The sequence below is a fragment of the Carcharhinus amblyrhynchos genome, chromosome 6 (assembly GCF_965287045.1).
Source record: "Carcharhinus amblyrhynchos chromosome 6, sCarAmb.v2.hapA, whole genome shotgun sequence".
In the NCBI taxonomy this organism is placed as follows: Eukaryota; Metazoa; Chordata; class Chondrichthyes; order Carcharhiniformes; family Carcharhinidae; genus Carcharhinus; species Carcharhinus amblyrhynchos.
In genome coordinates, this window is record NC_137329.1 from 101,126,254 (window position 1) to 101,152,702 (window position 26,449).

The window sequence follows — 26,449 nt, forward strand, 5'->3', positions numbered from 1 at the left end:
TGTGAACACAACTCCTCACTCACCTGATGAAGGAGCTTGAGACTGGGAAAGCTAGTGCTGCCAAATAAACCTGTTGGACTTTAACCTGGTGTTGTGAGACTTTTTACTGTGCTTTCAGAATCCTACAGGATGCTACTAAAAACTACAAACTCCCTAATTTTATAATAGAGTTGATACATTTCTGACAAAGGAAATCCTTCCCGTGGTGAATTTTTAAATCTTGAGTTGGTCACTGTGACAACCGTATGCATGAAAGGCATCGTTTGACTTAGTTGTGAAAGTTTTCTAACTTGTAAACGACGCTGCCGTGCAGAATTGAATGGAAAAAGTTCTTTTCTGTCACTAGCCACATATTCCAGTGTAATTTTTGTTCTCCTGCTGAACATTGAGTGCAAACACCGTGAATAAAAAGACATTTTTTTTAACTCTGTGGGCCTGGAGTTCCACTGGGCGTCAACCCATAAGCTGCTGTGTAACGGTCAGAATACATATCAGGCAGCGTTTGAAAATCAGCTGCTTTGCAGCGCCAAGCCTGGATAATATTCACTGTTTTGGGGCATGGGGTTTTGAAAGGGCTCTTAATATTCAACGTAAACAGATAAATATATATATATAAAACTGCAGTGTTGCCTATAAAGGGAAGAAATAATTGAAATGCAAATAGAATCAGACGGAGCGAAGAGTTAACAGATCTCAACTGGGGCGTAGCTGAAGGCTGTGTTAAAGCGGCGGGCGTGTGGACCCCGCGGGTATCTCACACACACACACACTCTTTGGTGGCTTCACTCCAATGCTGAATACCATTGGCATCCGGAAATGATGAAAATTGTGGTCTGGGGCGAAGAGGAGAGAGAGAAAAAAAAGACTGTATGTGAAGAAAAGTGAAGAAATGAGTTGGTGAGGGATAATGTAAGAGCAGCAGCTGTAGCAGATCTTGCCTTGAACTCAAGCCCTGACTGCAGAGCAGGGGGGGAACGGTGTGAACTGCAGAAAGTGGCATCGTTTGAAGACTTGAGTAACTTTTTGTTGTTTAATTCGGGCCATCAAATCACACCTCGAGAACAAAACAATTGGCTCTGGGATGGTTTTCAGGTAAGTAACCTAAGGCAAGACCTGAGACTGGGTGTTGCACTGTTAGTAAATAAAGCATTAATTTCTCTTAGTTGTTGAAGGAAAATAATCGACATTTTTGTTGTACATTGATTGTTTTCTAATTTTTGGAACAGCTGTTGACGTAATTCATATAATGGAGGCATTTATTAAAAACAGTTTTCCACATTTAAGTTAAGGGATGGGGTGGAATGGACTGCTTTCTACATTTCGTATTTTTTTCCCTTTTTTTGAAAAAAAAATCTGTGAGTTGATTACTTTTGAGTTTCCCTTCTCTCTCCCCCCTCCCCCCTCCCCCCTCCCCCCTTTCTCTCAGGATTGCTGATTCCGTTTCCAGCATCTGCGCCTGAGTGAGAGCTGCTTTTGGCAGATGTCCCAGGTGAAGGAGCCTCCAGGGCCTGGAGGGCCAGAAGAGGACATTTTTACAGAAAACTGCCTTTTACTCAATACTGATGGTAAGGAGACTTGGGAGGGGGGAGTAACGCAGGGCATCTCATGCTTCTGGAGCCTTAGAGGTTCAAACGTTTCAGTTTAAACTTAAAACTTAACATTTTGGCCCCCAAAGTGCACACAGAGCCAGCCAAATGAGAATTTAATTAGAGGTGAATGCCTCACTCAATTTACATCTTTTCATCTGTAAAGCTTAATTACCTTGAGTGAATATCTGAATACGACACTATCAAGTTTCCACATACACGTTTGATTGCTACAAGAATTAGAATAGTTTTAGGACTTTAGTTGAAACTTGAGATGAATATTCATCCAACCTATACTTTGGGGTCTGTTGAAGTTTGACATCTTGTAGTGGTAATTTAATAAGATCCCCCAAGCTTTTCGTTTTGGTTTGTTTTAGATGATGCTCATGCATGTTGCATTGCAGGGTTGATTTATACTTTTGAGATTCAAACTGGGATGCCTTGCACCGCAGGGCGAAAGTGCACATTGGTTTTTCAGACTTGTAGTGTCTCTTCTGCGAGGAGATGCACTCAAAAGTAAACATTAAAAAAGGGCAACCTTTAATTTTTTGATAATTTCTGGTTTTAGAGTATCTATCTTAGTAAAATCCAATCAATTTCATTGGTATTAAAAAGAATTTCTTCTAAGATTTACATTGAAATGCAGCAACGTTTTAAAAAGCTACTATGAAATTTAAAATCAGTTAAATCATATAGGAGTCTCTGTCTTGAAGTTAATATTGTGGAAAATATTTATTTGAGGCTCCTGTAATTTTCTTAGAACTGCATCTGTTATCAGAATCTCATGAAAGACTTCTCTGGCTATCACCATAACACAGCTACAACTTCAAACAAGCAATTCAAAAAGTTGTAAGTTAGATAAACAAACTGGAGAGACAGCAGCTTGCATGAACTTGGTGTTTGGGTGTGTCACCTAATCAACAGCCGGCAGTTTAATTTTGCCAGTTCATTGTGTATTTATATGCTAGGCAGCTGTTTTATTTCTGTTGTCTTTGTATTTTGTTTATTTCAAAGCCCTCAACTTTCTGATTTCAGTTGCTGTGAACAATTTGTTTCTCTTTTGCTGCATTAACTTCTTTCTTATTTGGCAACTGAACTCGTAAATGTATTTCCTGACGTCAACAGAAGTGTTATTGTGACAATCATAGAATCCTACAGTGCAGAAGAAGGCCGATTGGCCCATTGAAACTGCACCAACCGCAATCCTACACAGACCGTATCCCCATCACCTCATACATTTACCCTGATTAGTCCCCTTGACACCGAGGGACAACTTAGCATGGCCAATCCACCTAACTCGCGTATCTTTGGACTGTGGGAAGAAACCGAAGCACCTGGAAGAAACCCATGCAGACATGGGTAGAATGTGCAAACTCCACACAGACAGTTACCCAAGATGGGAATCAAATCCAGGTCCCTGGTGCTGAGAAGCAGCAGTGCTAACCACCGTGCTACCCCATATTAACATTCAAACAAATGAATTCAATTTATTTAGGAAGTTGCGGAGTGTCCCACTTAAAGTAAAAGTGCAAGGGAACACTAATGTGTGAGATTACCCACACCCAACTGTTGCAATATATTGTGATGAATGCAGACCGTTTCAAACAAACCGATAAAAGTGCTTCACGTTTTTAAGTTTTTCATCTGTTCCACGTAAGTAAATAACTTGGACTAATTTAGTCATTAAAAGGCATTGAACCAGGCCTTCAATAACTTTAATTTCCTGTGAATTTTGGATAGCTAGGGTATGGTGCTGCTTCACTCATCAGAATTTGACTTCTCTTTTTCTCCAGGGCTAGAAAATGTAAAGAGTGTGTTTTTTCTTATTTGGAAGACTAAACCATTATCTTCGGCTTCTGCCACAAACTCTTGTTTCTTCAACCAGTGACCCCATCCCTGTCGCTGGTAACTGGTCAAAGCTGTAACAGACTCTCTGCAACCATGATGTTGCATTTGATCTTGGCTAAGCTTCTGAACATGCATCTGCACCATCATGAAGACTGTTTGTTCATTTCCACTATTGAATATTACACAACTCAACTGTGGCAGCAGTTTACCTGCTATTTGAAACGTTTTCCTTGACTGCTCCTGGTTGGCCTCCACTCATCCACCTCCATAAACACCAGCTCGTCTAAAGCTTTTCCATCCATTTTGCACCAGGCGCTATTCAAGTGTTCACCCCTGTTGGTTCCAAGATGAACAATGCTTTGAATTTTTAAAAGAATTCTCACCTCTACTTTCAAATCCCCATCCAGGGCCTCCTCACTTCCTACCTCCATGGCCATGCTGCTCCTCACGTCTGCGGCCTCCCCACCTCTGCGTGTTCCCACACAGTTCTTTGAAATATCTGCCTTTCTCCAGTTCTGGTCTCGTGCCCATCCCCAATTTTAATCATGCCACTGTTTGGCAGACCTTCAGTTACTGAGGTCTTAGGCTCTGAAAATCACCCTGCTCTCCTGGAAAAAAAACTCTTTCCTCCTTTTTAAGATGCTGTTTAAAACTTGAGAGAAGGAAAAGGTTTTTTTTGCTTTTTTCATCTCCTCATGTGGTTTGATGTTAAGTGTCTTGGGACTATTTACTTCATTAAAGGTACAATATAAATGCTTTTGTTACTTTGCAAATCAGGGTTAAAGATTCTTAAATTTTCAGCAAATGCAAAAAAGAGTGTACTGACATTAAGTTCACTGTCTTGTCATCTCTGGAAGCTATTAAAATACAAATATTGAATTACAAAGAGGTTGCAGCGCAGAAACTGTTTTTTTGGTCATTGTCAATGCACCATGGGAACCTTCTCCCACTGTGTTCATTTCATCCTAGCAGCCTATTCCATTCCTCTCTCCCACATGCAGTTACCTAGCTTCCTCTTAAGTACATCTATACTATTGACATTGAGCCAATTACCACATGGAGTGGTCAGTGTTTTCATAACTCTTCCGAGTAAAGAAGTTGCTTCTGAGTTCCATATTAGGTATATTGGCAACTACAGAATCACAGAATTGATTATGGTATGAAAAGAGATCATTTGGCCCATCACAGCTGCACCAGCTCTTCAAATGGGCAACTCTCTCACTACCCTTCATATTGTTCTTTTTAAGAAAATAATCTGATTCCTTTTTTGTGTTTCAGTTGAACCTGCCTCACCCTACACAGTGCATTCCAAACCCTGATCACTCGCTATGTATCACATTTTTGATTCTTTTGCCATTACTTTAAACTTGTGCCCCCTTGTTCTCAATACTTTTACAAGAGTGGTGGGTTTCTCGCAATCTACTCTATTCAGATCTTTGTAATTCTGAATATCATGATCAAAACTCCTCTCAGCCTTTCTTTTTGTTCTGAGGAAAACTATCTTCGTAATGAAACTTAAATTTATGGTGGCTGGTTAAGAACATAAGAAATGGCAGTAGAATTATGACCACCTGAACCTGCTCTGCCATTCAGTTAAGTCATGGCTGATCACAATCATATTTTCCCATCCCAATAATTTTTATCAATCTTGACCTCGTATACTGTCAAAACTGAGCAGTCTAGGGTAGAGAATTCCAAAGATTCCCAACTCTCTCTTGAGTAAAGAAATTCTTCCTCATCTTAGTTCAAAATGGCTGTCCCCATTTGCTGAGACTATGTGCTCAAGTTCGAGACTCTCCAGTTGGGGAAAAGCCTTTTCGCAACTTTCCTGTCAATCCTACTGGAAAAACTTACATGTTCCAATGCAATCACTTTGCTTTTTCTAAACTTCAGGGAATTTATGCCCATGTTACTCAAGTCCCTCATCAGACTACCCATTCACCCTCAGAATCAATCCAGTGAACCTTTGCATCTCTTTGGGCCTTCCTTAAACTTTTAAGCTTCCTTGAGTGCAAAGGCCAAAACTGTACAGTACTTCAGCTGGGAAGTCGCAAAAATACAAAATTGCAGCAAGATTTCCTTAACCTTGTGTTGCAAAGTCTTGCAATAAGGCTTAATCTTATAATTAATTGCTTGCTATACCTCCATTTTAACTTTGAACATTTTAATTCTTTGAACAGCAACATTTAATAGTTTATTGTCACTTCAAATAAATATTTGACAATAATAACCTCATATTTCCCCACATTACACTCTGTTTGCTACCTTCTTACACACTCACTTAAACTGAGACCATAGCACTGATCCTTACAACATCTCACAAGCAGCTGCAAGCCTGAAAATGAACCATTTTGTTTAAATCTGTCTGAGGGAGTCTATGAGAGGAATTTTAAAGTATCCCATCAGCTGTCTTCTGCTCGGTTGATCTCACTCTAGACTACGAAAGTCAACATATAGTTAAAGAATGAAAAGGAATCTATTTATTAATGCATGCATCAGGAGAAAGAACAGTCAAGGGTTGACTGTTCTCTCTGAATAATAACATGAGATTGATATACTCTTCTGAACACTTCAATATCCTGCTCAATCTGTCACCCAAACTGGAGGGACCGATTACAATATTACACAGTATTACCTTAGTCAATAACGTTCCAACAGGGTTAAGAGATCATTGCATTTAGGTTTCTACCCTGTTACCTAGGAAATGTAACCCACATACATCTGGTATATCCAAGGCCACAGCTAAAATCTACAATTTTTAACAGGGTTAATAGGGAAAGGAGTCATTATTTCACTCAGGATGGCCTCTTTTTTTCAGCTTGAGAGACTGCACCAACCTCACTACCCAGGAGCAAATTCACTCCTGTGCATTCCAGGCCTCTGACTAAACTTTTTTTTGTGTATCCCAAGCAGATAAGAGAATCTGTCTTTCTATACCCCTTTGTATTAAAATAATTTGATCCCCCTATCACAGAGGTTCCCATCATGTTGAGCAGCTAGATCATTGTTTGGCCAAAGTTCACAAACACATTGAGAATACGGTTTAATTTCATTATACTTTGTTAAATTGTGGCTATACAGTTTATAATACTTTTGTATATATTGTTCCAGACACACTGTGAATCCTCACTATATGTAAGGCACTTTATAAATACCTTAACCTAGCCTACTTATTATCATAAAACTAAAATGAAGGGCCTCACACTAAGAATTTGATACGACACCCCTCCCTCAATAAATTTGAACTCCCAGCTGTTAACTGAAAGAATAGTGCCACAAGATTTCATACGTTGCAGAATAAACCTTTACTATACAAGAATTAAACAAACTAAGTACAACTAACTTAACACTTTATTTTACAAACCCTTATTATCTAAGCCTGAAAACCTCAACAGGATTCCCTGTTCTATTTTGTTCCACCCAAGAATTCTATTATACATGTCAAGACCATGAGGATTTGTTCACCCTTCCTGAGTCCAAACCAATGTGTGTGACAAGTCTGAGGAATTTCTTTCAAATTTCCTTAGTTTCCCAGCCTGGCACTCAGGTTTCCAAAGCACGTGCTCTCTTGAGAATCCTATACTACTGATCTCTTCCAGCAGTTTTACTTCCTCGCAAGCTTGGACTTTCCATTCCAAGCATGGGCCCCAGTTGCAATTTCTGCCCGTGACTCTAGATCAGGAATACTCCTGATTCTGATGGCCTCCATACTCCTTGTTCTGGCTGCTGGCAAATTCACCATTGTCTTCTTGCAGCCTTGATTTGATTTATTATTGTCTCGTGAATTAGTAGACAGTGAAAAGTGTTATTTCTTCTGCACTATACAGGCAAAACAATTTTTTTTTAATATACAAAGGGTGGTGGGCACCTCGATCTCGCTGCCGGACGAGGTGGTGGAAGCAGATACGATACTGATTTTTAAACAGAGTCTTGGCAAATACATGAATAGGATAGGAATAGAAGAATATGGTCCCGGGAAGGGTTGGGGGTGGGGCGGGGCTTAGTTCATACGGGCAACAGGTTAGTTCACATGGGCAGCAGGCTTGGAGGGCCAAAAGGCCTGTTCCTGTGCTGTAATTTTCTTTGTTCATACCGTACAAAGAGAAGGTGCAGAATATACTATTACGGTCGTAGGTAGGGTGCAGAGAAAAATCAACTTATTAGGAAGTGGGTCAATTCAAAAGTCTGATTGCAGCAGGGAAGAAGCTATTCTTGAGTTGATTGTTAAGTGACCTTAGGCTTTTGTATCTTTTTCCCAACGGGAGAAGGCGGAAGAGAGTATGTCCGTGGTGTGTGGGGTCCTTGATGATGCCCGCTACTATTCAAGGTAGCGGGGAGTATGATAATATCACTAGATGGGAGACTGGTTTGCATGATGGACTGGGCTATCTTCATTTGTCATAAATAACCAGCTGGTTGTTTTAGAGAAAAATCAGGTGGAGAGGATAAGTGCGAGGTGATTCATTTTGGTAGGACAAACTTGAATGCGGATTACAGGGTCAATGGCAGGGTTCTGAGGAATGTGGAGGAACAAAGAGACCTTGGGGTTCATTTCCATAGATCTCCTGAAGGTTGCCACTCAAGTGGATAGAGCCACAAAGAAGCTTAGTGTGTTAACGTTTATTAACAGGGTTTGAATTTAAGAGCCGTGGGGTTATGCTGCAACGGACGTTGGTGAGATCACATTTGGAATATTGTGTTCAGTTCTGGTCGTCATATTAGAAGAAGGATGTGGAAGCATTGGAGAGAGTGCAGAGGAGATTTACCAGGATGCTGCCTGGTCTGGAGGGTAGGTCTTATGAGGAAAGGTTGAGGGAGCTGGGGCTTTTCTCTTTAGAGCGGAGGAGAATTAGAGGCGACTTAATAGAGGTTTATAAGATGATGAGAGGGATAAATAAAGTGGACGTGCAGAGACTACTTCCTCGGGTGGATGTAGCTGTTACTAGGGGACGTAACTATAAAGTTCATGGTGGGAGATATAGGAGGGATGTCCGATGTAGTTTCTTCATTCAGAGAGTGGTTGGGGTGTGGAATGCACTGCCTGCTGTGATAATGGAGTCAGACACTTTAGGACCTTTCAAGCAGTTATTGGATAGGCACATGGAGAACGCCAGAATGATAGGGAGTGGGATAGCTTGATCTTGGGTTTGGACAAAGCTTGGCACAACATTGAGGGCCGAAGGCCCTGTACTGTTCTATGTTTCTGTGTGGGATTACACACCCATTATAGATCACATCCATTCAACATCCTCAACTCCAACTCCAGACCAGTCAAGATTGACAGTAAGCACTGAATCTCATTGTTTAGTGAGAAGAGAGCGGTTGTCAGGGCTGAGTAAAATGACTGTTAAAAATGACTTAGTCATCTGGGTTTACCTACAGCTGGCCTAGAGATTAATTTGTGAATTATAATATTTGCAAATTTGTTCCCTTCTCCCACTCAAACAATCATTTCACTATCTCCCCTTCAAGGTGACTGCAAGAAAACAGAAATTAAAAAAAAAAACATTTTCCTGTACAACTTGATTCCATAGCAATGTAGCATTTTTGTGTGGAACCGTTCCAACAGAAATTTATACTAATCATCTTTTACCTTCAAAACAGCCCTTTGATTTTGGGAGCTGCATGGAAAGTTTACATCACCAATTGATATCATGGTCCTTTAACTAGACTTACTGGTTTAATTACTTTAACGACTTTAGATGGCTTTAACAAGGCTACTGGTAGACTTGGTGTTTATAATTTGCTTTTAGCTTCTTTGATCTGGAAAACTTAAATTAATAATTGAAACTTCCCCACTTATTACTCCAATTTCAAAACATTTTCTGTGATCTCTTGAGACAAACTGGTTCCTCCAGGTAGATCCAAAATAACATTATAATCCTCAGTGTGAATGCTTCTTACCATAGGCCCAATAACACAATGAAACTTTTAAAAACTATAATCAGCCCAGGTCTGTTTGAATTACACTTACCAGTTATTGTTTACCAGTTTTTCAATATTTCCATTGACCTTCATTTAGATTTCAATTCTTAAAACTATAAAATATATATCTAAAACAAATGCAGAAGAGATTTGTCAAACATTATTTTCCTTTCATAAAACCATGTTGATTCCACCTAATTGTGTTTTGATTTTCAAAATGTGCTGCTATTACTTCATAATGATAGAAGCATTTCTCTGATGACTGATGTTAAGCTATCAACTTGTCCTATTTTCTCTTTCCATCCTATCCTGAATAGCCATGTTATGTTTGCTATCTACCAATCCATTGGACTATTTCACAAACTAGGGAATTTTGGAAGATCAGTGTTATTTCCACAGCTGCCTCTTCTAAAATCCAACAATAATTCTACGTGGACAGTCAGGCCATTATGTTTTGTCAACATCAGTCCTTTTAAACTTTTTTTTTCCTTACTAATATTGCTATTTCTGGTATTTCTTTGCTACTTTGAAAATGGACACAATATTTGTTTAATGTCTCTACCATTCATATTTTGTCCTGTCCTAACCTCTGAGAAATCCTCTTTTACTTTACAAGAGAAAAAAGCTCCACTCTGGTCAGTTGCTGCTCAGCTACAGAAGCTCTTTCTTTAGTGATGCAAGGGCAATAAGTTAAATAAGTTGAGTGATCAAGATTTGGTTTCACATCACCGCGCAAAGTTATTGACCTTCTCACTAAAGTGAGAGACTAGAGAGGAAGCATGTATGGGAATTAGAAATGGTAACACTTAAGCATTGTTCAAAGTGCTCCTTGATATTCCCAGTCTTTCAGTTTACGTGTGCCATTACAGCATTTATTAGCCAGAAAATTCTTTCTCTCCCCAGTAATTCTCTATAAAACCCATTTCTTGTGCAGTAATATGTGTTTTGATCACAATGTGGAGGTAGTACTGCTGACAGAACCAACTGTAGTCATGGGGGAAAAAAAACATTGTTTTGTATTTGGTTAGATATCACGAAGAAAATCTGAATAAAGATTGCATGAAATTCAGAGACTGGGATAATTAGTTTCCTGTTGTCACGAATGGTATATAGTCACATCGATGCTGGAACATCATTGTTTGGATTTGGCTGATTCGCATGATGATTTGTTGGGTCTCTGGTCTTCTGAATGTTTTCACCCAAGTGCAAATTTCTTTGCAACACTTCATATTATTTGGTCACAGAGGAGATTTTACAGGAAGGAGCAGTTCAGTTTGTATCCCGGAGTGAGGTATGTGTGAGAAAGTCCATGGAGATAATTTTATTCTCGTTTCCCCTCTGCTGTAAGTGTGAACATATAAATTGTTCTGAAATTATAGCCCATGTAGTTCTGAAGAGACTGCCTTGGATTAGCCAGTCCTTATCCATTGATTTCTTAAAGTAAGCAGCATTGTTGGTCCTACACATCTATTAATTTAAAATAATTTTTGTTGTCTCATTAATCAAGATCACCCAGCATTCTGCATGTTGTGTCCTTTTTAGATAATCCATTCATTGTCCTCTATTTCCTTTCTGACAGTGCTGCCCTCTGGCTCTCCCAGTAAACACTCAAAATTCTGCAAGGGTGCCATTACATGATACAAACCTAAAAATATGAAGTTGAGTTTTTGGAAATCAAGGGATGGAAAGTTTGTGGGTGGATCTTGAATGCAAAACATGATCATGCCTTGGATGCACCATTGACTCTGTACCAAGTTCTTGGGTCAGCTTAACGTGGGCTGATGTTTATTTACACCGATTAGGTTGCCATAGAGTCCTTGTTTTGGCTGAGGTGGGGGAATTTAGTTCCAAGTCCTATCCGCCTATGAATTTTGAATAAAAGATTGCTCACTAAACAGCAGTTTTCCAAAGCACTTAATTGACCTAGATTGCTTGGAGGATACAGCCTTTTAAAATTTAAATTCCTTTCCATTCTATCAAGTCCTCAGCAATTCTGGTGACAGGACATGAGGGTCATTCATGCATCCATTATTGTATAGTTTTATAATACATCTGTACAGGAAAAAAAATCTGAAGCAGAAACAAAATGCTGACAGTACTGGGGGCAGAACAGGAGGTCATTGGCTTGAGAGGTTAACTCTGGCCAGAATCTTACAGCCGTTCATGCCAGTGGGATTTTCTGGTCCTGCTGCAGTGAATGGAGACTTGGCTGGGTGCCAAATTCTCCATCCTCGCTGCAGCAGCAGTATAGGAACGGCTGGTAAGATCACTCCATCTGATTTTCTTTCCACAACTGCTGCTTATCCAGCTGAATATTTCCAGAATTTTCTGTTCGTTTTCTTATTTCATAGTTCTCCAGTCTCTTTGCAGCTCAAACTCTACATCACAACAATTTCTCAGTGAGATGCCAGAAGTCTAAACACTTGCATCCTGTCCCAAGGATTTATAATTTCCTTTCTGTTCAACTATATAAAAAAGTTTTTAAGTAGTGCACAGTGATAACATCAGAAGTATTTCTTGAATGAACTCAAATAGACCAGAATGAATGACCTTGTAAAATTAGTTGCTGAAATATCTTTGTAGTTTGAAGAGGTCCTCTGAGGACTTTGTTTTCTCTTTTTGCTGTGCTGCAGGGTGTTTCACTAAGAAGAGGAAGATTACTTTGAGAGAAGGAAAAATGTCAGTGGTAAACCTACTGAATTGAGGCCTGTTACTATGAAAGCATTATTGCATGATTGGCTTGTGTATTAGTATACGGCTGCCTTTTTAACTAAGGATCATTGTTTCTGTGTGTATTTGGCCCAGAAATTTACTAAGGCTGTGCCTATTTCCCAGGTGCCAAATCAGTGCTGACATCTTCAATATTGAGAGCAGAAATTACACACTTATAGGCTGGAAGTGCATCATTCAGCATACTTGTGTGAGCAGAATGCATCCTGAGTGCAAGCCTCCATTAGAGCCTTTATATGTACAAATAGGAGCATGATACATCATAGAATCATCATAGAAGCCCTACAGTGCAGAAAGAGGCCATCTAGCCCATTGAGCCTGCACTGACCACAATCCCATCCAGGCCCTACATATCCCTACATGTTTACCTGCTAATTCCTCTAACCTGCGCATCTCAGGACGCTAAGGGGCAATTTTTGCATGGCCAATCAACCTAACCCGCACATCTTTGGACTGTGGGAGGAAACCGGAGGAAACCCACATAGACACAAGGACAATGTTCAAACTCCACGCGGACAGTGACCCAAGCTGGGAACCCAGGTCCCTGGAGCTGTGAAGCAGCAGTGCTAACCACTGTGCTGTCATGCAGCCCTCGTACATATCTGAGCACCTGTGCAAAACTGGGTTTCCCCATTACAATCAGGAAAAGCAAGACTGTTTGGAATCAAATGCATGGACCTTAAACTGTCACCACCACAAAGTAATTTTCTGAAGTGTAATTGCATTTCATTCCTTTTGTCAAGAAGCCCCATTCCCCGCCCCATTTCCTGACTTTAGTTTTAATTTATTAATATCACGAGTAGGCTTATATTAACACTGCAATGAAGTTACTGTGAAAATCCATTAGTTGCCACAATCCTGTATCTGTTCGGGTACACTGAGGGAGAATTCAGCATGGCCAGTGCATTTACCCAGCATGTCTTTCGGACTGTGGGAGGAAACCGGAGCATCCTGCCGAAACCACGCAGATGGAGAGAATGTGCAAACTCCGCACAGACAGTGATCCAAGTCGGCAATCAAACCCGGGTCCTTGACACTGTGAGGCAGCAGTGCCGACTGCTGTGCCACCATGTTGCTTCCCACCCCCTCACGATTGTGCCCACTACCACACTCCCCAATGCTTTCCCTGCTCCTTTTAATCACTTACCTGAAGTCTTTGCTGCTGACAGTGCTGTCCTAAATTGAACTTGCGTCAGTGAGCTGCTTGAGGATGGACAGTAGTTTAGTGCCCTCTACGAGGCAGCTGAAAACTCTGCTTTCAGTCACACAGTGGCCTATAGAAGTAAATTGGTGAAGGCAGTAACACTTTGCCATTTGAGCTTTTTAATCATTTTTTAAAATTAACCTCGCCATCTCTTTAAAAAGTGTCATGAGCAATCCACTGAGCTGTGCAGGTGCCACATTGTGCATTGGAAAATAATGAAATGTTAACTCATCCATTTAGATGAGTAATGGACAGATAGTGCTGTTCAAAATGGGGTTGACAAGCAAATACAATATCAGGGTTTTTAATCTGAGACATAGTTCTACAGAATATGAATTAATGCTCAGTCCAAAGAAATCTGTACTGAACATCAGCGGTGGGTTTTCACACATGACTTGTCATGCTTGTGGTATTCATAGTGTCATTCTTAGACACATTGTCCCTTTGCACAATTGTGTTTTAAAGTAGAATTAACCTTTCTGGGGGGCATGCATTAAGGAGTGAAGAAACTGATTTTTAAAAGAATGAAATGCCAAGGTGTAGCACCAAATTCCAAAATAAAAGCAAAATTGAAAATATGCTACTTAAGGAAGTTGTGATGCTGAGTTTGGAGTTTGAATGTTTTGATGATCCTAAGAAGGTAAAATTGAGCGAGAGAAGTTTCAGTTTTGAGACCCATACCAAAATATGTTTAAATAATTCAAGAAGTAATGACACCCAACGTGTGAAAGGAGGAATGAGGGTTTGTAGAATGCCATGTGAAAAGCAGTACTGACCTAGAGCAAGGGTAGAATGGTTGGAATGGATTTATGGTTGGAGGCAGTTGGAGCATCATAAGATTTACAGGACTTGCATAACAAACCAATATTACTTTTGCAAAAGTGCAAGATTTGATCCAAAAATGTCTTAAAGGCAAAATACTGCGCGTGCTGGAATCTGAAACAAAAATCGCAAATGCTGGAAAATCTCAGCAGGTCTGACGACAGCTGTGGAGAGAGAATAGAGCTAACGTTTCAAGTCTGGATGACTCTTCATCAGAGCACCCAGACTCGCAACATTGGGTCTATTCTCTTTTCACAGCTGCTGTTAGAGTGCTGAGATTTTCTAGCATTTTTTTCAAGAATCTCTTCATAGATATGGGAGGACTACTCAGATCATGACAGTCATGGGTTTTAATTTCTTGCTGAAATCTTACTACCTTTCACACTGGCAGGATTTTGTGTCTCGTCAGTGGTGTTCCCCGCCAGGTGTTTCCCAGCATCAAGGGGTGCATTCAATGGGTAGCCTCATTGGCAACAGTGGGACCATAAGATCCTGCCACTTGCGGCCATGAAACTCACCACACAGAAGGAGAAAATCCCACCCATAATTGAAAATGATGGCCAGAATCTATTTTGGCTTATTACTCAGGAAGACCTTGATTACCTCCAAAATGGCATCCAACTGTTTGCAAATTATTTCAAGAATTTTTCTTCTGCTTCTCTATCTGAAAACTCATTGCACGTTTTGAGCGTTTAATATGCAGAAGATCTCCCAGACATCCTAAATTTGTATTTTGCTACTTTGAACCAATGTTCCTTTTCTTACTTTCATATGGCAATTTGAAATAGAAATCAGATTGATTATGTTATATGGTTCTATCTTTTTTTAAGTAGCCCATGGGCTACTTAAATTTTATAACTCAAGACTCTGATTAACACCAGACTGGCTTTTTTCTGAACCACTTCAGGACCTGAAAGTCTATTTCCCTACTGTCTTGGTGAACAGGATTTGGTCTGTGATCATAAGATTGAATTTTATATGCAACTTGCGGGAAAGACGAAGGGGTCTAAGACTAATATTTTAAATTTGCATGAAGGTAATTATTAGGGCATGAAAGTGGATTGAGTGAAAGTGAACTGGCAATTTAGGTTCAAGGATAGTTCAATAAAGATACAATAGTGGAAAATTTAAGGGGATATTTCACAGTACACAGCTGGAAAGCTTTATTCCAATAAGAAAAATCCCATGGTGAGGACCCACCATCTGTGTTTAACCAAAACAAATTACTGACAGTATCATTTAAAAAAATATAACAACACAAAGATGGGTGGCAGGTGAGAAGATTGGACAGAATATAAAAACAGTAAAGCATGACTAAAAGATTAATAAGAAGGGGAAAATTAGAGTACGAAAGAAAGATAGCTAGGAATATATAGATGGTAACAGCTTCTATATATATATTTTTAAAAAGTGCTAATGAAGTGAGTATTGGTTCTATAAAAGGCAAGTGTGGGGAATTAAAAATGGAAACTAAGGAGATGGCAGATGAATTGAACTGATATTTTGTGCCAGTCTTCATTATAGAGGATTCAAGTAACGTGCCAGAAGTAGCTGTAAGTCAAGAATTGCGAGGGAGGAACTCCAGAAAATGATAGTAGCCAGGGAAGTTGTTCTTGTCAGCCTGCAATTCCAATAAGTGGTTAAGCCCTGGGCCCTGATGGAATTCATCCAAGGGTCTGATTTTAAAAAATGGTCAGTGATGTGTTGGTTTTTATTTTCCAAAACTCATGAGATTCAGGGAAGTTTCTGTGAGATTGGAAAATAATGAATGTAACTCTTTTTATTCAAAAAGCAAGGGGGCAGAAAGCAGGAAACTACAGGCCAGTTGGCTTAACATCTGTCATAAGAAAAATATTAGCAATTATTAAAGACATTATAGTAGGGCACTTCAGAAAATTCAAGGGAATTAGGCAGAGTCAGTATGGTTTCATGAAAGGGAAATCATGTTCAACCAATTTATTGGAGTTCTTTGAAGAAGTCATGTGCTATGGATAAAGGAGGAGTAGTGGATGCACTGTACGTAGACTTTCAGAAGGCATTTGACAAGGAACCACACTTATAGTGGGAAACAAAAGCTCATGGTGTCAGGAATAACATATTGGCCTGGATAAAATATTGGTTAGCTGGCAGATAGCAGAGGTTAGGTATAAATAGCTTATTTTCTGGTTGGCAAGATGCAACCAGTGCCATAGGGATCAGAAACAAAAGCAGAAAGTGCAGGAAAATCTCAGCAGGTCTGACAGTATCTGTGGAGAGAGAATAGAGCCAATGTTTCGACACAGCCACAGGGATCAGTGCTGGGGCCTCAACCTTTTAGAATTTATATAAATGACTTGGACTGAATGTATGGTTACTAAATGTGCTGATGACATAAAAAAAATTAGGAAATTTAAGAAGGGGACCAAAATTACATAGCTAGGATTAGGTGTGTGGGCAGATACCTAGCCAATGTGAAATTGTCTAATTTGGCAGGAAGAATAAAGAAGATTATTTTGTGCAAGATTGCACATCTGAGATGGAGAGTGTCCTAGTGCATGAATCACAGATATTTGTTGGCATATACAGCAAATAATTAACCTATTGTTTATTATGAGGGGAATTGAATACAAGAATGGAAAGGCTATGCTTCAATTATATGGGGCATTCGTGAGACCATATCTGGAATACTCTCTGTACGGCATTTCATCCTTTTTTTTAATGAAAGAATGTAAATGCATTTGAACCGGTTCACTAAACTAATACCTGGATTGGTTGGGTTGTCCTGTGAAGAGAGGCCGGACAGGCTAGACTTGTATCTAATAGACTTAGAAGAGTAAAAGTCGACTTGTTTGAAGCTTAAGGTCCTGAGGTGACTTGGCAGAATGGATGTAGAAAGGATATTTCTTTTTGTTGGAGAATCTAGAACTAGCGGTTGCTTTTAAAAATAAAGGGTCACCCATTTAAGATAAAGATGGGGAGTGTTTTCTCTCTGTGGGTTGAGTGTCTTTGAAATTCTGTCTCTCAATAGTTGGCAGAGGCAGCTTTTGAATATTTTTAAGACACAATAGATAGATTCTTGATATGCAAGGGGTGAAAGGTTATTGGGGGTAGGCAGGAGTGTGGATTTAAGGTGACAATCAAATCAGCCATGATCTTAATGACTCAGGGGCTGAGTGGCCAAGTAAGATGTGACCTGTGCATTTCACAGTTGGAGCAAGAACATCTTTTGTCCTGTTTCCCAAATAGTTCTGTATTCCGTTTTTGCTACTTCCTTCCCTGCTATGATCATGTCGGCTGAGTGTTGAGTTTCCCAAAACCTCTCAATTCTTTTCGACTTGATCTTTAACAATTTCCATGCCATTCGTAGTGTTTTTATATCACTTTTATCTTTATTTGCATTGCTTTCGCTGGCATTAAATTTTATCTTCCATTGATATTACTATTATGCTCACTCTAAATCATTTTGAAGTTCTCCATCTGTCACCTTTTACACCCTTTTCCCACCTGTGCTACCATTAAGTATCAACTGCAAGTTCAACCAGATTGAATTAAGGTTCTGAATTCAAGCTGTTAATGAACATTAAAGTAATAGAATGCTCAATATCAGTCCCTGGGGCAGCTGCCTCAGTACTTACCCCTGAAAAATGATTTGTTGCCTCCTACACGCAGAATTTATTGAATCCCAGGTCTCTCTCCAAGGCCCAAAACCTCCTGATCTTAAGTAGTAATAAGTGTGATAGAAGTTTTAACTATTAAAGAAGCTATCTCTTCTGAGTAGTTATTAGCTGCTGTTTACTGTGCTATTATATTGATCATCAATATCATCATTGCACAAGATTTGTATAGAATAGGCACTGTAGTGGCAACTCAGTCTTTTCTAGTTACCAAAGTAGATTTCTCAACTCCACCGTTGTTGTTTCTCTTTTCTCTCAGTGTACTCTGTTGTCACTCCATCTGATGTGCTGTGAAATTGCTCTTCCTCAAATTGGAGCAAAATGTATAATCACCTGAACAGTGAGTGATGTGACTTTTGCCACAAATGTTTGAGAAATCCCTGGCATCCACTTAGATGGCCAAAATAAAGGAAATGATTTGTTCACTTATGTCATCTTATGTGTTTTTAGTGCTTGGACAACTGGAGAAAATATTGAATAATTGCCTCTTTCAGATACCAGTAAACATGACGAGGGGAGTGAAGTTGCACAGCAGGAGGCCTTACCTTCACCAGGTAACTGGGCCGTACATCAGGATGCAGAACACCCATCTACCCCGGTGAATGACACTACTGGTGACCTCATCAGAAGTAAGTGCGTGGAAGGTCTTTTGACTAATGTAGTGCATTCTGGAACAAATTGCTGTCTGACAGTATTACAATAATACCACAATTACAGATAGTGGCAATATTGACATACAGTTAACTTGTGTCAAATGTGATAATGTCAGTAGAGTAACATGAGTCAACGGAATTGCTTTAACAGAATGATGGCTGTCTGAGTGTATTAACAGTTTTGCAAGTGCCACAGGTATTTGCTGGCTGCTCTTTCTCATTAACATGCATATTGTCAAACTTGTGTGTGTGCTTGCAGTGATATTTGCATTACAGATTTGTTGCCTTTGTTTTGAAGAACAGGAAGCTCACTGTTGGTGGAATAATTCTGGTACACATTCATTGGTAGCCCATTGTATGTACGCAACATGACCTGCTTAAGTTTATAACAATTCTGGTTTGTAAACTTCACTTTCCACAGTTTCTTGTTGTTTAATTGTGGAAAGGAAATTTGTACCCATGGCATTTTTCAAAAGGGAAAACACTCTTTTTAATCAAAATATGTAACACTTTCTTTGTCACTTTTTTGGTCTTGAATCTATCTAAATTAGTTGTCATTAAAATTACTTTGTAAGCAAGATCTAGAAAACACTCTTTGCAAAAAACAGATCCAGTGTTCATTTTGTCTTTCTTTTTCACCAACTGAGGACCAAAAATGTGAAAACAAGTTATGAGATCAGCAACCAATCATAAAAAGCTAATTTTATAAAGGGGGTCTGACAACAAGTGTTAACATATTCAAGGAAACCGAGGCCTGTTTTTAGGCATCTGTCTGAAATGCCCATCCAGCAGTGGGACCAATGCCTGCACCGAAACAAGGCATGTTGTGATCTGAGACCAGACCCCTAGGTTCTTGAGAAAGGTCTGGTTAGGGACCAATAGCAGTTTGTTCAAAGTAGACAAGCTTTGGAATTCAAGGCACTTGTCATTGAATAAAACAATAAGATTCCACAGATTTTGAACAAACAAAAAATAAACTTTATTACGCAAGCTGAGAGAATCAAAACAATTTACAATATTTATCTCATACTCTAATATTCAAGGTTAGTATCAGGTACCTGTAAGTTAACAAGTTAACTGTGGTCAAATGCATCACATTACTCAACAAATGGCAGACATAACCAGGACAGATGGTCACTGACCGAGAGTCCATGGATTTTTTTTTCAACGATCCACCCAGACATCTATACTACCGTTAAGTCAACCAACCTCACTGAACTTTTATAACTTTCACAAGGGATTACAGTTTTCGCCTTCAAATGCCTATCCTTGAGATTCCTCAATTCTCTGACATCAACAAGGGCCCATCTTGCAAAGTCTCAATCATGTCTTCTAAGTTTCCATTCCATGGATTCTGATGAGGCACCTGAGTGCCAACTCACAAGCAGTTCTCTGGCCATGTTGAGCAAAACACTACTGCAGCAAAAGGGTACCTTTGCTCCTGTGGCCTGTAGCACAAAATCCCTTTTCTTTGGCTGCATTTTTCATGTAAAATCTGCTCCCTGTAACCCTCTTCCTTTTTTTGACATGGTTTTTCTGCTTTTTTTTTAAACTGAACTGGAACTTCTCCTTTTCCTGTCCCTTTTTTTTGGGATCTCTCTCCCAGTTCCTGTCCATCTGAGACTTCCCTTAGTCCAATGTCTGGACTCTAGTCTTACATAGTGTTTCGCACCTTGTCACCTGACCTTTTTATCGCACTTTTTTTGCGGAATTATGCAAGTAGATTGCAGATCTGTGCATGTGCAACTTGCTGCAGTCTGCATATGCGCAAGAGCTCTGAAGTCTGTTGGGCGTTGAAGTTCTTGACCTTTGCTCCCCAATGACCAAAGTATAATTTTCGTAGCAGATGCAGCGTACAGTTTCTATCCCATTAAATTTCAAGTGCAGTCGATTGCCATCTTATATGAATTACATTTGAATGATATCTTTGCTTACTTTGACATTTCATATCTGCAAAAGCTTTTTTTTTCTGTGCTCTAATGGTATACGAGTCCTAGAGATGCTTAGCTTGAAAAGCAAGAAATCATGCCTATAATGTTATTCTAATTAAGTTAATTTAAAGCATGGACTATTTCAGGTAAGGAGGGCTATACTAAGCTGTCAAAATCAATGAATCATAGAATGGTTATAGCTCAAAAGGAGGCTATTCATTCCATCTCATTCATAATGACTTTTGACAAAAGCAATTCTTGCTAGTACCATTGCACTATTCTTTCCCCCACTATAATCTGACAGATTTTTTTTCTGTTTACGTGCTTCTTCAATTCCTTTGTCACAAACACATTCCTTCGTCAGTCACCATAAGTTGGTGTCCTCTAGTTCTTACCCTCTCACCAAAAAGAACAGTTTGTCTCTGTGCACTCTTTCCAAATGAATTTGAGCCTTTAGCTAATTCTCCTCTCAACCTTCTCTTCCTTCTTCCATGTAACTGAAGTCCCTTGTCCCTGGAACCATTTTTGTGAAACAAAAGCTGAAAATGCTGGAAAATCTCAGCAGGTCTGACAGCATCTGTGGAGAGAGAACAGACCTAATGTTTCAGGTCTGATCCAGACTCAACATTAGATCTGTTCTCTCACCACAAAACTGTCAGACCTACTGAAATTTTCGAGTATTTTCTACTTTTGTTTAATTAAAGCATCCGCAGTAATTTGCTTTTACTATTTACGAACCTTTTTTTCTTCACCCTCTAAACCCTTTATGTCCTTGAAATGTAGTGTCCAGAATTGGACTTGATTCTCCCATTGAGGATAACGAGTGTTTTATGCATGTTTATCTTAACTTCTGTGCTTTTGTAATCTGTGCCCTTACGAATAAAGCCCAGGATCTTGTGCGTCATTTAAACTGATTTCTCAAGTTGACTTACAAACTTCAGCTGTGCAAACTTACCCTCAGGTGTCTTCCCTGTTACTCTGCCTCCTTTAGCATTGTGCTTTTTATTCTATTTTGTATCTCCAACTTCTTCCTACTGAACTGCACCATTTCATTCATTACATTTCATCTGCCACATGTCTACTTATACCACAAGCCTGACTATGTCCTCTTGAAATCCACCACTATCCCCCTCACGGTTCATCATTCAAAGTTTTGAAACCGTACCCTACACTTAAGTCCAAGTCATTTCTGTTGATCAAGACAAGCAGTGATCCTACTGCTGACCTCTGGGCAGCCCTGCTTCCTTCAATCTGAAAGGCAATCGTTCCCACTAATCGTTCTTATTATCCAACCATGTTTGTAGCCATACTGCAATTCTTCCTTTTGTTCCATAGGCTTGTCAGCAAGCTTGAAGCCTATCATGTGGCTTTTGGAAATCCATTTACATCAACACTACAGCTCTCTGTTACCTCATCAAAAAAAGACTTAGTTAAACACTATTTACATGTAATGACTCAGGACACCTGACTGGAAAGGAACATAGTTTATTGCCAAATGCAAAGTAAAACCACTGCAGTGGTGTACATACACTAGTCCTTGCCCATAACCATAGTTCAGCAGACTCAGTTCTGGGTCTGTCTTATAAAAGGCTCAGGCCTGGACATCGTGACAGAGCAAACCTCTTTCCCTGGCACTGCCCAAGGGGGAAAATGTCCATGTCCAGGGGCCATCCTGGCACTGTCCATTGGGTAGTGCCTAGGGAGCGGTCATTGGAGAGATTGGTCAGGGCTCGATGGAGGCCAATGATTGGGGCGGACTGGTGGGGAGGATGTTGTCTGCCGGGGAGTTTGCCCCCTGTAGGGTTGAGGGGGGGTGGTGGTGGAGAGGAGCACTGGAGATCAGGGTATTCCTGGATGGGAAGGGGGTGTCGGGGCTGACCTGGGAATGCTCATGGGGGCCACAGTCAGGCCGTAGTAGTGGGGGAGGGAAGGGGCACTGTGGGGGGGGTCCCGGACTGGTCAGCAAACGAGAGGATGACCGAAAGGGGCTACTATGCACGCGCAGAGTTCGGAACTGTCAGCCTCTGGCGTGAATAGCACCGCCCCACCCCCAACCTTTAAATAATATTCCCAATAGTGACCTCTGCATTGCACAGTGTGTGAGAGATTCTAGTGTGAACTCTCACTGAGAAAACAATCATGATTTGCACCAGTTTCCCTGTGAATTCAGCACTTGAGCGTTTTGAGAGAATCACCCCCAGGGTTGCTGTTATTTTGAAGGCAAATACAGCATCCAAATTTCACACAAATGGACAGCAGCGAGATAAATAGCCAGTAGTTTTGTTTTAGAAGATGTTGGTTAAGGGATAAATTTTGGTCTGGACATCAAGAGAAAGTACCATATAAACAGGCAAACCAGTTTAATGTCTCATCCTAATGACATGTTTACAACTTTGCAGCATTCCCTCAATCCCACACACAACTTTCAGTCTGGATTATACGCTCAGATCCATGACTTGAGCTCACAACCTCTTGATTCAGATGAGGAATACTGCTGTTCAGTCAAACTTTGGTTTGTTTGCGAAGAACTGACATTTGCAATCAAAACTTGGGATGAAAGGTGTTTTTGTTTTTGGTGCGTTGTTACAAAAATCTGGATTTTCCACAAGGATGGAAATCCTTCCGAAAATGTGGCAGGATGAGAATGACTCACACCAAATGTCACTGGTGCTGACATTGCTCTGATTTTTCTGCTATTTTGCGTGTCAGTTTAATGAGAATAATTCATATCCACTCCTCTGGTTTAGAGCTCACCTGATTCACAACAGCAAATAACATGCTGCTGCAGGGTTTGAAGATCCGCAGTGGCTTAAAAAGCCTTTCAGCATCATATGTTTTGGATACAACAGAAGTGATTGCTGTCTAAATGTTAGGTTAATTTTTCCTGTCGACTTAATGCATTCAGTTCCTCACTGTATTGTTGGCAAGGAAGTCTCCTCCTGGCTCCAGAATACAGAAAGCCATCTCCTTTCTTAATTCTGTTGCTCATGTCTCAATTGGCCAACATTGTACAAAGGAAAAGATGGGCTGTTGTAATTGGGGTGTGCGTGCGGAGGTGAGCGTAAAACCATTGCTGGAAATGTGTGGTGGATAGAGGAAATGGAGCTGTGCAAGGACAATTCCTCATGAAAACACGAGAGATGGTTAGAGAATTGTGGTGTGATCAACTATTTCAAACACCGGACGCTGCATTGAGAACAGATAGAAAACTATAGTTGCAATTGCAGAGCGTGTCAAAGCCATCAAAGACTAAGCTTACCGTCATCCTGTGGATGAAAGGATGAAAGTTAGATGGAAGGATTTTGATAGAAGGAATTTTCAGAGTGTTGCACTCAGCTGGGTGGTTATGATAGTGTGGAATGAACTTGAAGAAGAAGAAGGGAAAGTTTTATTTGTGGGATGATGATGAGAAAGGATGAAGGGATAAAGTGTGGCTTTTGTGAAGGCAAAATTGTGGGTTTTGGCAAAAACAACAGTAACAATGTCTTTGGCAAATTGGCCATGCTAATTTGACCCCAGTGTTACGGGGATTAGCGGGGTATATATGTGGGGTTACAGGAATAGGATGAGATTGGGTTGATGCAGACTTGATGGGCCAAATGGCCGCCTTCTGCACTGCAGGGACTCCATGAAATATTGGAGCAAGAGAATGTAGTTCTGTAGGAAGGTGATTTCGCTGATTGTAGATGGATCTCTGAGGACGTGGGGAGATGTTTTAATGATTTGGGCCCAGATTGGATAGGAATGGAGAAGGAGAGCATGGCTGAAGCTGCAAATTGAAAATACATAGCAGTAAGTCAGCATCTAAAAACTGTGGTTATAAGACTTTGACGAATACTTCAAGCTGAAATACTAACCTGTCTCTTCTCATTGGCTCTCCTATGAATTAGTATTTTATGTCTATTTTTCAGACTTCCAACGTAAGTTTTGTTGATCTTGTGTTGGTGGTTGAGGTAGCTGAATGGTTGATCTTGATCTTTTGAGAAAAATATTGTCCATGAGCTCTTCAGTCTTGAGTGGCGGAGTTGGAGATTGAAACAGGAGAGTGGATTTTCCTTTAGCTTTGACCTGAAGGAAATGGTAGACGGATCTGGCTGCACCTATTCACGTGCAGATTGAAGGAGGCTGTATACAATAACCAACAAGAAAATTTTGTGAGAAGACATGTATGAAATTCAGTGTTTGGGAAGGCAGTGGAAACAAAAATTGCTAAGCTAAGTGAAGTTGTCTTTTTCTGATGAGGAATAGTTGGGGGATGGAGAACAAATCTTTGGAACTGTTAACTGAGAGCAAATAGAGAAACCATTGCTTGAGATTCTCTTGATATGAAATGATAAGGATGGAACCAGCAAAAAGACACAGCTCAATCTAGCTGGACAATAGAGACAAAGCTTTGGAGGAGGCTGTTGTGGCCAAGGTGGTACATAGGTTGGGAAGAATGAGGAACAACGTGCCATAATAGTACACGATCATTATAGAACCCAATTTGTGATTTTGATATGAATCATTCACTGTGAAAGGGTACAAGCATAATTGGAGAGGTTCAAACATGAAGTTATGGGAGAGATGGGTATGAATTGGGAGGCAACATGTTGAAGGACCCTGGAGCAGAAAGAGAGATTAGAGATGGGGTGAATGTTTGCAAGGACAGAGGTGTCAAGTGTGAGGTTTTTTAAGATGGGAAGTAATGGCAGCAGATTTTAAAAGGGAGAGGGGAAAATGAGAGAAGAGAGAACTTTTAACAATGCCAGCAAGCATGGAAACCATAGTTGAAATAAAGTTTGGGAGTAATGCCTTGTGATCAAGATAACTCCAAGAATGATGAAAATTTAGGGCTGGGTGATGTTTGGATGGGGCTGGGGGAAGGGGGATAGGCATAATCTCAATGATTTGAGACTTCCCCCTAATTGCTCAGATTTTGTGGAGAGGAAAAGGTATAAGAGTTTAAAAAAAATGTCTAGTAGTGAAGAGCTGTTCAGGATGTTCTGAGAGCAATGGATAATTTTGGTAGATTGGAGCAGGATCTGCTGGTGCTTTTTAGTATAGCCAGATCTGCGTAAATGGCTCAACCAGTTATCTGTCATAAATGTTCAAATCTATGATCTTGGACATAAGCAGGTGGAAATGAGGGCAGGTTTGAGGGGCAAAAAAAGTGGTGGAGAGTAAGGGCTTTATGTATGAAAAGGGCAGCAAAGTTGAAGGTAAGGTTGTGATAGAATAAATAGGTAGCTGTATAAATATTGTGCTGAATAGAGGGCTGAAGGTGAATCATTGGGGATTTGTAACCGATTTGGAGAGAAGTTGGGGGAGGAAAGAGAAGCTGAGTGAAGAGAGTTACAAGGCAGTTGTCGGAGGTGGCCTTAACTGTAGTTGAAATGACAGGAGTGGAAAGGCCACATAAGATGGTAGGGCTGAAATAGAAGTAGAAGTGCTTAAATGTAGGCTTAGGATGGTAATGAACTCAAAAACGAGTGCACGATAAGTTGTGATAGAGGTTGAATCACAGGGTGAAAAATCCCTTGGGGTGCAGAAGTTGAGGAAAGAAATTACTGAAGATATCTAAGTGAGACAATTATCTCGCAGAGATAAAGAAAATGAGGATCTTGAAGGAGAGACAAGGTGCTGAGGAGGAAGGTGACAGACCAAGTTGAGACATAATGATGAGGGCCACACATGCAGCATGTGAAAGGTATCTCAGTGCAGGGAGGCTTCAGCAAGCTGGACTTTCAAACCCATTGAAATTATAGTTTTTGTTCCATGTCTTGTGCTACACGTCCGACAGAAACCGATTGAATAAAATGCATATCTTGAATGATAGTAATTAATCAAATGTTGTATAGTGGACCAAGGATTTATCCAATACCTAAGCAAGGCATACCAGTTATTGATGTCAAGCACGAATACGCAAGCATGCACCAGGTCGGCTATAGCAAGGTTGAGTGCTGGTTTTGATATATTTGGTTGTACTTCTTTTTAATCTCAGATACTGGCTTTAGGGCAAGTAACCTGTATGTTGCTTGCCCTCTAATTTTTACATTTAGATGCTTGAATATGTTTGCACAGTATTGAAGTGGTTAATTACACAAAGGATCAGTTA

At 40.1% G+C, this 26,449-nt stretch overlaps 1 protein-coding gene across 1 annotated transcript in view; it reads left to right on the forward strand.

Annotated features, from left to right (window-relative positions):
• The first annotated feature begins 826 nt into the window (after window positions 1–826).
• Window positions 827–26,449, forward strand: part of mdfic (MyoD family inhibitor domain containing) — a 69,070-nt gene continuing 43,447 nt past the window's right edge. The window contains exons 1-3 of the mRNA XM_080191079.1: window positions 827–1,092; window positions 1,427–1,565; window positions 18,263–18,397. Of these exons, the coding sequence (XP_080047205.1) occupies window positions 1,481–1,565; window positions 18,263–18,397 (220 nt within the window). The 5' untranslated portion in view covers window positions 827–1,092; window positions 1,427–1,480. The remainder of the gene's footprint in view (window positions 1,093–1,426; window positions 1,566–18,262; window positions 18,398–26,449) is intronic.